The sequence below is a fragment of the Bombus pyrosoma genome, linkage group LG13, assembly GCF_014825855.1.
Source record: "Bombus pyrosoma isolate SC7728 linkage group LG13, ASM1482585v1, whole genome shotgun sequence".
Taxonomy (NCBI): Eukaryota; Metazoa; Arthropoda; class Insecta; order Hymenoptera; family Apidae; genus Bombus; species Bombus pyrosoma.
This window is the reverse complement of record NC_057782.1, coordinates 3,900,388-3,912,792: the sequence shown is the minus strand read 5'-3', so window position 1 is coordinate 3,912,792 and position 12,405 is coordinate 3,900,388. Positions and strand designations below refer to the sequence as shown.

Here is a 12,405-nt window from a genome sequence, read left to right as displayed (position 1 = left end):
CGCAAGCCTCGGCTCCTGCGAGCCGTAACCTCTAACCTCACGCTGTTCGGTCTGACCTCCTGCCGACAGCGTAATTGTTTAGAAACCCCTTGATCTGTAATTTCAGCGCCCGGTCTCCTCTCTACACGAAACATCGTTAACACGGCTCTCTCTCGCTCCGTTTCACTCTGACTCTTTGTCTCCCTCTCACTTCCCCTCACTCTCTCTTCATCATGCTAGTTTCTTGTACACGAGCCAGACACTCCGTTCGATGGCTTTCTCTCTCCACGCCGTTCCGACGCTTTACTTTCTCGCCCTTTTCCTTTCTCTCTTGGCACAGACACTCTAGTCGATATCTCGCGCATGCACGTCCTATCTCCTGTGGTCGGACAACCACTATCCAGAAAGTTTTAGGCTCCAGGAGGAGAAAACCCAATGAGTTGTCGCGCGAAAGGTCACGTTTAATCGCATGCCCCTTCTGTTTCCACAACGGAGTTGTGTTAGTGTCACGTTGAACCGCGACAGTAGAATAAAGCGACCATAGTCAGGCGTAAAGAGTTATTTCCCTAGATCGATGGAAATCTCTCCGCAGAGTTTGATCCGGATCTTTAGTTTCCTATCGGGATGCTTCAGTTGAGAATATAGTTTTATCATCGTGGTTCCGTCGGATGCGATAAAGTATAGGCGTTGTCTGCAGCGCGGATTGAAAACAGATATTAGAGTAGATTTAGAAGAGTGGCTATTTGTCGCAACTGCCGTTTTCAAGTTTCTCAAATGCAAAATGTTTTTCACTCGAGAGACAGGATTCGAGGAACGATTTATTCCATAAATTTAGAATAAAGCACGGACTTTACTGGTTAGAAAAAATAGTGAATTTTAAATGCGTTCTCTTTTTTCCTTTTCTTCGCGTGACAAAGAATTCCCACATACGAATGCAAGGATTTATGAATGCAGATCATCGACGGCCATTTTAGATCTCTTTGTACCCAAGTCTATACATATTTTTGCCGCGACCGTGCTTTCAAATCTCTCCGTACTTATACGCGCAACATTTTCTTGTTTACGAGCACTCGTGTAACCGTACGAGCCTAATTCGCCTCATCAGTATGTATAACATTGCGTCGTAACAAAGGGATTTAAAACGGCCTTCAATTATCCTGTTCTCGTGCGTCCAGTGATTCGTTTGAAGGTCCATTATAGAAAAAGAAAATGTCGAAAAAGATACGCCATTGCGTTTAAAAGAAAGGAGACGTCGGTCTATCTCGTTAGTTCTTTTTGCTCGTGAAAGCTTTCCCATCGCTCTTTTTTAACATTTTTGAAGAAACATTAAAATGATACTAATTCAGGTGAAACGAGCGTCGAAACACAGAGAATCTTTGTGAATAAATTCAGAACGATAAAAATATATCAGAGATAATTTGTATTTTAGCAAAAATTATCGGTCGACAATTTTTATATACGTTACTCTTATCGAACGCTACGAAGGGATATAATTCACGTACTATCAAAACAGCGTTTGAAAATATTCACCGGAATCATACATAAGATATGAAAGTATGGCTCGTAAATATTTGAATGGAATTAATTACGCAAGCACGCTATCCAGCGAGAATTATTGAAACAGTAAAACAGTTTTAACTCGCAAACAAGGTCAGATAATATAAACATTCGAACTGAATCTCTTTTTTTATTATTTCTCTGCGATAAACGTCGAACGTTTGAGTTAGTTCTACGTTAATGATAATAATATTTTTCGATACTGAATTTACTCTATCCACTGATATCTAAATTAATTTCATGCCTATATGATGTCCTATTAATTCCTTATAAAAGTTTATATGTAGTTTAACAATCTTCTCTGTAAATTTTTCAATTAAATAATAATATCTTTCGCATAGAAAATTTTTTGCCAAACGCATTAGTCTTAAAACTTCGCTAAGATGAAAAATACGAAGGATTCTAATTCACCAAAAATATCGAAAGCTTCCTCTGATCTATATATACATATAAAGATCTACATATCCTTTTCCGAAATTCAGCCAAGACGATAAAATTTAAACAGACGTTTTCGATGAAGAAACTCATTGAAAATGTTACTTACAATCTCCTCCAGCTTCGAGCAGCCTTTCCTCGCCGTACAGGCTAACGCAACGATCACGCCACCGCCGAACATCACCAGGAGGAACACCGCCAACTTCCATCCGTGATCTCTCTGCGGGATGAGTTTCTTGGCGCTGGGCAGCTTGGCAACTTCCGTCGTCGAGACGCCAAGGCGGGATGCCTTCACCAAGATCGTCCTGAGCCGCCTGCTCGCTTTCTCGCACGCCATTTTCGTCGGATTGCTCCTCGAGGTCGACCTCGACGATTTCACGTGCACTTGATCCATTTTTCGTGATTCGTACTCAGATAACGTGCAGTGAAGAGTGCAGGAAACACTTGCACGTGGACATAACAACGATAAAAGTAGTGATACTCTTATAATTTTTATGAAATTGGTTTATCTCGTTGATAGTTTTACGAAGAATATCGGAGATTAAGCATTGTCTTCGTATAAAAAGTTTTGATGGTTCTTAAGAGATCTTGTTTACTTCAAGACTTGAAAGCCGGAATTGGCAATAGTTTTTGCAACAAGAGAATTTATTCCATTATGAGTATACTTCTTAAATGTGAAACGACTGGAAAATTCAGAATCTTTGATAGTTCGCTGACTTCCTTATTCGGTATCATCAATTGTTGAAAGTGATCACAATCAACGAACGATGGTAACGCTCGTATAAAATAGTTCTTGCCTCGCTTTACGATGGATCTATCGAAAATCGTCTGGCCTAAAAACACGAGAGAACTGTTTACGAAACGTTTATCCGATTCCGGTAGTGACCGAGAGAATTCGTCGAGATGGACGATGATTCTTTGAAGAAGCAGACCTCGCCTATAGCATGGAATACCATAGAGCAACCGTCGAAAGTGTCCGGAACGAATGCGCAGTGTACCAATTCCGAGCGTTAGGACGTCGTCCACGGCTTTACCGCTCACGTAGATGGACTGTTCTGCAGGTTTTATGACATTATACCGGCCAATACTGTGAGTATATCGCGTGGCCTCGCTCTATCCTCTTCCCTTTTACCCTTGGTCCCCCGTTGTCCCCCATAAGCCGTGCCGGAGCTCGTTATATTTTTATGTACACGACGTGGGAGGATGTGAAACGACGGGACGTTCGTCGCCAGGAATGGAAATCGACCAAGATAAAGGGAATCGAGATATCCAAATGAAACCGACGAGTCAACGAGAACTGGGTTACTCTCGTTCTTATGCTACTTTCCTATACTCTTCGTCGTTTCTTTGAGTTCGCTTCACCGCGTTCTTCGATTCCAACGGTTATTTTCATGAGAAACGATTGGCTAGATCACGAGGAGGCTCGATACGATCTCGTTCGATCGGTTATCTTTACCGTGTTCACGACATCCAGTTTCAACAGCTCGCTACTCTTTTGATTCTCGCGTCGTTTCGAGATTTGCATGAATCGAACCGAGATTAAGACAACCGAGAACACGCTCGTTCCATCCGAAATGTGATAATGGAAGATCCTTCGACGGTAGACGATGTTTTTTGCTCTCGGTTCGTGAAATCTCGTGGAACTCCTCTTTCTTCATATTTATTCGAAGGTTCTTCGATGTAACCGCGCGCTTCTTCCCATGGCCTTGTCGTTTAAGGAATACTCTGCTGTTTTATTATCCCTCCAGCGTTCTAGAGGATTGCATTCTCTTATGGTTTCTGGAAGAATCCTAGGTGGATACGCTTCGTTTTACGCTCCGCTCGGCAACGCTTGCCTCACGGGATGGAACTCTAATGGGCCGGCGATTTCTCGCATCCCTGGAGCACGTGTCGTTTCAGCACAGTCTCACCTGGAAACAAAAATATCCGTCAGCCTGGCGTGGTCGTCGAGTGCACCGCGGAACCGTGCTTAATTGTCCGATCCTTGAAATTCCACTTGGGAAATTACTACCTTTTTCTTTGTGAATTCCTTTTCCTTGTTTTTTAAAAATATAAGTTCTTAGAAAAAATAAATATCGTATAATTTAATAATTAATTTTGCTATTCTCTTTACTTCCTTTTCGTGTTTGTACCTCTTTAGATGTCTTTTTTTTGCAATATTTTGTTCATAAAGAACGTGGAACATATAAAAAGGAGTAAAATTATATTTAAAACTTATCTATATTTTAACACTACCTATTAAAATATACATTCATTTCGGGTCCTATAGACCAGAAGAAAAGAACAGGGCTGAGCGACGTGCAATTTAAAAAACTGCTTCAAGCGCTTTAAATAAAAATGGAGATTTTTGAGTTTATGTTATTATCTTGAAAGTTGTTGCGGTTTTTGTGACACTTAATTTTCTCTCGGCCCGCCGCGAATATGACACAAGAATAATTTTAAAGCAAGTCAACGCGAGCCCCAATCTCTTTAGAAAACACGAGTCTCGTTATTCATTCCTCGAAACGCAGCAAGGAAAAAGGTAATAAGAAAATTTCCACGGAGGGTGGCGTTCGCAGTGTCTCTTACAACGATGCAATTAACAGAGGATTTAAGATTAACCGGCAAAGAATTATACGAACAAGAAAATGGCATTCAAGTTGCGCGCGTATACGTAGACCGACAGAAACAGGATTAAGTGGGCGGAATTCGAGATCCGGAATCCAAGGTAATTCTCGCTTAATCCTCGGACACGGTCCTGCGACGAACTGTTCGCTCCGTTCGACTGCAACGAGAGTATTTTCGTTCGTGATATCGCCCGTCCAAAGATAATCCCATCGCCGATATTGCCTCCATCTTTAATGCACTCAAAATCCATCCGGTCCGAAGGTACGTCCAGTTTTCGACAGAAATAAGATCACCAGCGTCTATATAACCGAGAACTTACCCCTTGCCTCTGCAAATATTTCCCCAAAGACCGATCGCACCACGGCTCTATCGATCCCCGATTACTTTCGTCTCTCGTGTGGTGCCTATGTGCATCGTGTAGTAGAAATCGCATGATTAATCAGAAAATGCGGTTGCAATAGATATTTTAAATAATTCACTTTGTATAATTAGACGGAAAGGCGAGATGTTTAGAGCGATCGTTTATAACGCGACGATTCTAGCGAAGAATCTAAGACAAGCTAAGACTGTTTCAAGAGTGGCGAATATCTTTTGGGCGATTGCATTAGTTTTAGGTTCGTGAAATCGTGCATCTATGTTTTTAATCCTGGTAAGGCTAACGATGAATTCCAGGATATGAAACATACTGAATTATACGATTCATCATAAATATAAAAATTAGACGTAACTCTTTCTTTTTTTTAATTTGAGTATACTATAATCTATAGCATTGTATTATCGGTTTCGTTATTAAAAGAAACATTCGCTCTGAAAGTGTTAAATTTTACGTTGCTTACTTGTTACGGTTCTATTATACTATTCTATTATGCTAACAACCAGTCAAAGAGAAGTTGGAGTCAAATATGATTTGTCTCTACGATTAATTAGAAATCGAGTTGCAGAAGAGCAGCAAGATTTAATTTAAATAAGTAAAGAGAAATTACTCTACGGTTCCCAAACTGTGATTCAAATTTACGAGCTTCTTAACCTCTTACTCTCCAAAACACACACATTTTCCCATAAATTTCTAAACCGTTTTACCAACGCACGTAATAGCAATAAAACCATCCATTAAACTAACTAAAAAATTAAACCTACTTCGAGCCGTTTAAAATGCATATCCTAATTCGTCAGATTGCATGATCCAGCTTTGTAATTTTATTGCACAAGTCACTCCCCAGTTCATCATTCACCACTGTGAACTTTATATCTACTTCACGTCTACTCGCATCACTATTTTTCTAGAAATTTTCCATCAATCACGGTACGTAAAGATAAACCAGACACACCCTTTCCAACACACGCTACAAATACTCAAACACAGATTATCATTAAATAAATCATACCTCCACAAACAAATTATATTAAACCTGTGTTATTTGCTGTTGAAACAATATATTCGTCGTTAAATTCTTTCCAATTCATTCATTTTGCCTGGCACAAATGATCCTTTGAAAATATGACAATTACCAATACTACAAATTATGCGATTGACCTACATAGGACCAATATTGCGTTAACGTTTTATTTGCAACCTTTTATTCAATTTATTTACGTTATTAGCTTCTGCTTTCTAACACAATGCTTCTAAACGGAAATTGCAAACGTTTGTTAAAAATCTTTTTTTTTTACATTATCTATATACCTTTACAAAAGAATATGTTAGTTGCTTTAAGTTTTTTAATAATATTTCATTTACGTAATTTTTAAGCGTTACTTTACCGCTTGGTTCTTAATGGGATGGCCAACGATACGATTAAAACGGATCATAAAATTCTTAACTATAAAAGATATTAATCTTCTCTTCGCTATAATCTTATTTAAAAGAAATCTCAGCACGCGTCTATTGTCTTCCCATAATAGAGCCGTTAGGATTAAGAACGGCGCCGGGCATACATACAAAGTTTTCCATGGCGACCGTAGCCGTATCTAAATCACTTGGCGCTAACGATTATCTCGATCCGGGGGCGTAAGCTTAATCGCGCCGAGCTAATTCTCGCTCGAAACTCCCCAGACTGCAATAGTCGTAACGTTCGCATGAAAGCCCGCGTATGAGAACGTGCCAAGAAAGCGCGCCGTTTTCAGAGGCTTGCAACTGTTCTTGCAACTCGAAAGTACTTTCCTTTTAATCGCGAATGTATGTAACTTTAGGTTGAAAGCATGTTAAACTCTCAGCCAATCCGCGAGACTTTACAATGTTTCGCAGATTGCTGAAAGATTCTCGAGTCCCTCGTGTGTCACAACCTTTCCCTTCATTCTCTCTTTCTGCTTCTTTCTCTTTTAACAAGCGTTGGCTAATAAACGCGATTCGATACCGACACACTGCTGATTCGTACACCATTCCACTGTTTCTCTTTAATACCAGTAAGAGAAAAAGGGATAAAGAGAGAGAGAGAGAGAGAGAGCAGGAGGGAGAGAGAGAGAGAGAGAGAGAGCAGGAGGGAGAGAGAGAGAGAGAGAGAGAGAGAGAGAGAACAGATCGTTTGCTAATCTTCCAAAATTAATCAGTGTTGATGTAAGCCTGAAACGCCCACAAGCCAGCACAGTCCCGTCCTTATACTCCCTTGATCTGCGCGGCTGTGTTACCCTCAAAAGCTTGTAGATGTCGGTGTACGATGTAGTATAGGCGAGAAGGGGATTGCCTTTAAATTCTCTACCGAGAGTAAAAGCCAACGTACTCGGCGTGCGTCGAAAAGCAAATGACGAGTAAAGTTCTGTCATTAAAGCCTGGAATCTCGGTGACGAAGTTGCACAAAACTAAAAGTCGAATCCGACGCGGGATTTGAATCGAGGGGGAGTAGATCGAGAAGCGAGATCGAGGAGCGAGATCGAGGAGCGAGATCGAAACTGCAAGAGAAATCTGTGTGCACCGTGAACGGTTCACTGGGTAATCACGTCAGCCGTTTAAAAGATCCGTCGCTTTTAGTGCTAATTCGCTCCCCTGATTTTCCTGAGTGATAATTTTCATTTGACTGAATTATCCGCGATTATCGTTTCGCGTATTAAAGTCGCCGCGGCTCGTCTAATTCAGAGCGATGATAGTCGCACGACGGGAACTGTTTGCCGCGCTCTGAACTAAATTGAAATTAATTATCATCGTCGACTATGAAAATCATGAAGTCTCGCGGTTTCCTACATTAATGCATTGACCACTGTGTGGCCTGTAAGCCGCGCGTCAATCTCGCCGAATCGTAATTTCCCGCGTAAAAGCGACTGTGCTTCTAACCCAACGGAAACTGGATTTTCCTTGTGGCAGACGCGTTCGAACGTATCGCGAAATTTCGCCTCATTGTTAACAAGGATCTTGCAGTTCACGTCCGACCTAATTCAATTGCCAAGTGTCTTCGCTCGTTTCCAACGAGCTCGTGTTCCCTCTACCAACCAGGAGAAACTAACTAAGCCGGAAAGGGTGCTTTTTGCTCACGGTATTAGCCATCGATGTTGACCATCGTGGCTGTTCGCTCGTGACCGAGCTCGGTGGATCGTATTTTCCAACGACGAAGATCAACGCGCGGGCTTTATTGGATAAAACTCGATGAAGAAGTACGGAGAAGCCATCGACCAGTCGGTGGAAACCCCCGCCCCTCCCTCACCTCCGGCAGCCTCGAAGAAAATGAGATACCTTAATAAGGCGCCGTCCCCGACTGTAATTACGCGTTCCGACTTCCTGCTAGCTGTTTTCGTGCTGCGAGTAATTAGAATACCGATAGCTTCACCAGGAACCCGTTCGTTCTCCCTCCATCCGGGACTCTTTTCTTTTTACTTCCGGCAAAAATGCGTTCGGAAGAATTTGCCAGGGGGTGCGCTTCCGCGTACAACCATGATATTTTAAACTACTCCAACCAGGATATTTTATAACACACCAAGAGGCAGGGAGAAAGAACTGGCAATCGAAAAGCTACATTTTATGCGATATGACCTGTTATCGTCTTTTTCTCGCGTAGAAGAAAATTAATTATGCGGTCGGTCGACGAAACCCACACGATCATCTTTACGATGATATCGTATACTATAATAAACTGCTTGTAATTACGTTACTGTGTCGTGAGATCGTAGATTATTGCGAACAAACGGTAACACGCGATTTTGACGAGTGGCTCTCGAACGATATTCGGAGTATGTAGAGCAGAAATTGCAGAAATGTTAAGATCGAAACTTTCGAATGTGAGTTGAACGATACGTGTTTTTAAAGAAGATTTCACCTGTACCGTAGGTAGCTTTGATACCAGGAAATTAAATATATAAATTGTATATATTATAATCTTCATAATCGTGTTTTTTCCAGTGTGAGCCATACCTATCCTTCAGGAAAATACGTTGTGATACCAGGAAGATACGAAGATACATTTCGCGAACATTCCAGGTGACTTCATCTTCAGGCGATCGATTGACCGATACTGATCACAGATACATGTGCCAAAGTCAATCGACTCTATGGCGATGAAACTAGCTACAATTCTGGAGAAACGTCAGAACGTATCTTCTTCAAGGATATGGTGCACATCTATAACTCTTGATTTTACAAATTCTACGATACCTGACATGAAAATCTTGAATCTTTGGTTATGGCAAAAATCGTACTCTGACTGACTAATCGACTAAGAAAGTCTACAAATAGCATACCGTGAAAGACAAAAGAGCTTTTTGTTCTTGAACTATTATGTGCCCTGTATTGTTTCTTCGTTATTCTTTATATTAAATTCCAATAACTTGTACACTTTGACGCGATCGCTTTCTTTATACATATTATATTACAATTTCTTTTACTCAAACTTCAAATTTCAGCAGAAATGTCGTATATTTTGTTGTTTTACTAAATGCGTAAGAATGTCACGGAGGATTTTTCTTTGACAAGAACGAGAAACGTGGGCGACTCAAAGGTGTCCGTCAGGATGAGCCATTGTTGAAGGCGTGTGGATTTTTCATTTAGCCGTGAAAGAGTAACGCGTCGCGTCCCAACGAATGAGGGAAGATTAATCAACGCGTTTGCGTTAGCACGCGTTCGCACCCAATGTTTCCCATCGACCACGCCGCTCCCTCTCGGTAGTTAATGCACTGTTAAAACGTGTAACACATCGAGTATCGCAGCGCGCTTAAGCGGGCTCGATTATTCGTGTTTACAAATTTCCTCGGGACCCGTTCAACGTAGGGATGGAACGTGGTTGTTCCGTTTAGCTTGCGGTTCGTCTAAACAATTGAATTTTCGGAATTTCCGCTATAGGCTTTTCCACCCGGATGATAATCATACTTTTTCTCTTGTTTCTCGTTTAACGACAACGTGGAAAGTTTATTACGAGACTAGCATATAATATAATAAATCGAATTTCCCCCCTGTTTTATATATATCGAACAGTTAAAATACCACTACTAAAAGGCGAATAAAGTTTTCAAGTGCCTGGTAGTTTAAACGAGAAGTCTGGTTTATCACAGCGACCCATGAAGCATTCAGTACGATTCCTTAACACCAGTCGATAACATGTTTACTACCAAAGTGTGAAGCACGACATTTTGTGTGCTACTTATTACTCGATAATGTTAAGCTTAATAGCGTCATACGTGAGAAGCAAAAGGATATCAAGGAGCTCTGACTACGTCGTACAAACAGATTAACCCGTTCAGCCCTTTTTCTCTTCAATATCTCACCATTCTCACTTAAAGAAGATTTACAACCCATTTCGGATTCTAAAATCACCTCATAAATTCCCTTCGGTGACCCCCGGCGGATGCACTAAAAACAATCCTGCTGCTCTATCGTTCTTTCAATCACGACCGAGCGCCGTAATATCGCGGCGACGATCGCGCTTAAAAGTGAAACCGTAGAAAAATACGGCCGAGATAAAATGCACGGCCGCAACGCGGTACGATTCGAATCAGAAGAATCGTTCTAACTTGCCCGTTCCGTGCTTCGTTACGCAGCTATAAAGGAAGAAGCTACGAAACCGTCGTTACGTAAAATTTTACGCCCTCTTTTACTTATCCTTTAAACCGATTCTCAGCCGCGTACTGTTCCAGCAATATCCGTGATCCATTTCCCTCGATCGCCACCACATTTCATCTATTCCCTGCCTTCGAACGTTCATTCGTCATCTATGCAGTCACGGGGATCAGGTATCTCGCAACGTAATTTTCTTCGTACAACGCTATGAACAAGATACTTCATTATATCTTTCAATATTTAACCCTCGAATAAAGAAGACTAATTTTATACTCGTTTCTTTCCGTTACATTTATGTGAACAGTGCAGGCAAGAACGCGATAAATTACATCTTCTATTTTTTTACACGGAAACAGAGGTACTCATCAAGATTTTTTTTATGATCTTTATACGAAGATTTTATTTTCTAAGTAAATTTTATTACCACATTCAGTCGACTTTACCCCTATTTTATCCCTATATAGTAAAATATTCCTGGCAGTACGTGATCTAGTCTCCGCTTGACGAGGATTAAGGCTAAATATTTGAGGTGTTATTGGGTACAGTGCGTTAAATAATCACTCGGTGTTTAGATCAACAATATATTTATCAACAAGTGTCTTCTTTTGATCGCGTTGCGTACCGCTCTCGGTTTCGCTAGTTGATCTCGCTGCCCGATTACAACTCGACTTTATCGCTTCCTGGTTCGAATCTAACTGTCGATCGGATTCAATTCTTTTCTTTTTGTCGCCCCTCAATATTCCCACTATCCATGCGTTTGTTAGGCATCCGCGACCGTTGCCACGCATGCCTTCTTCTCGAACATTCGGCGGAAGGACCGTTGGGATATTGATGGCTCATTAGGCACTTCGCTTCGCCGATGTACATTGTTGCCGATTGTCGCCACGTATTAATTGGCATAAGGAAAGATAAAGGAGAATTTGTTTCCAAAAATCAAACATATCTGTAGAGTAAGTGATAAGCGTAAGGAGCGAAGTGTAAGATAAGATATGAGCAAACTAAAAGAAATGGGTCAGATACTTAGACTATGGTATTCATTGAGAATTGAGATGAGTAGATCTATGTAGAGACTTGGTTGTACGCGGTAAAAACGTATTGCATATACGATTGAGCAGCTAGACCCGATGGTGAGTTGCCAGAGTTCCTATCATAGGATCGTTCAGGGATCGTGCTAGAGTTGCTATCAAAGAACCATGAGAGAGTTAGGACACAAACGTGTATGAATCATGGAAGAGTTGATGCAGCATCGTACGAGAGCAGTCAAAAAAGCGTGGAATTGTCAAACTTCTGGCTAAACTTTGTAATTTTAATAATTCGTGCAAGATTACAACTCATTAATTTTAACAATAGCTTGTGAAAATCCTCGAACAACTACCATAAAGTATATTATGTGTGTTACATGAAACCTCCTAAAATTTCATCAGCACCCTAATGAGACAGGACTATCGTGATTGGTTTCAAATTTTACCAATGAAATTATGGTAGTCGTGATTTGTTACAATGCCAATATTCAAAATTTTGTACGGCGTATACAATACATTGATAAAAAGTTTCTACAAGCATTGAAATACTTCCGTCGACCATTGTGTATAACCTGCGTTCAACAAGATTAGTTGTTTCACATACGCAAACGTGATATCTCACGATATTTACGAATTTATAGAGGAAATTGCATCTAGAAGTGTCTTGTTCACGGATACGAAGGAGTTAAAAGCAGTAGCGTAAAAATTTCACAGGTCGCGAAATAGGAACAATGGCCACGTGCACGTACACTACAACATCGATACGGTTGATCCCGTATTTTTCCGGCGACAGCGTCGAAGCCGCTTCATCCTTATCAGACCTGACGCGAG

The 12,405-nt window shown here is 40.9% G+C and overlaps 1 protein-coding gene across 1 annotated transcript in view; it reads right to left on the bottom strand.

Moving 5' to 3' along the window:
- Window positions 1–12,405, bottom strand: part of LOC122574139 — a 41,396-nt gene that overhangs the window by 19,823 nt on the left and 9,168 nt on the right. Inside the window, exon 2 of the mRNA XM_043741346.1 lies at window positions 2,081–3,881. Within this exon, the coding sequence (XP_043597281.1) occupies window positions 2,081–2,365 (285 nt within the window). The 5' untranslated portion in view covers window positions 2,366–3,881. The remainder of the gene's footprint in view (window positions 1–2,080; window positions 3,882–12,405) is intronic.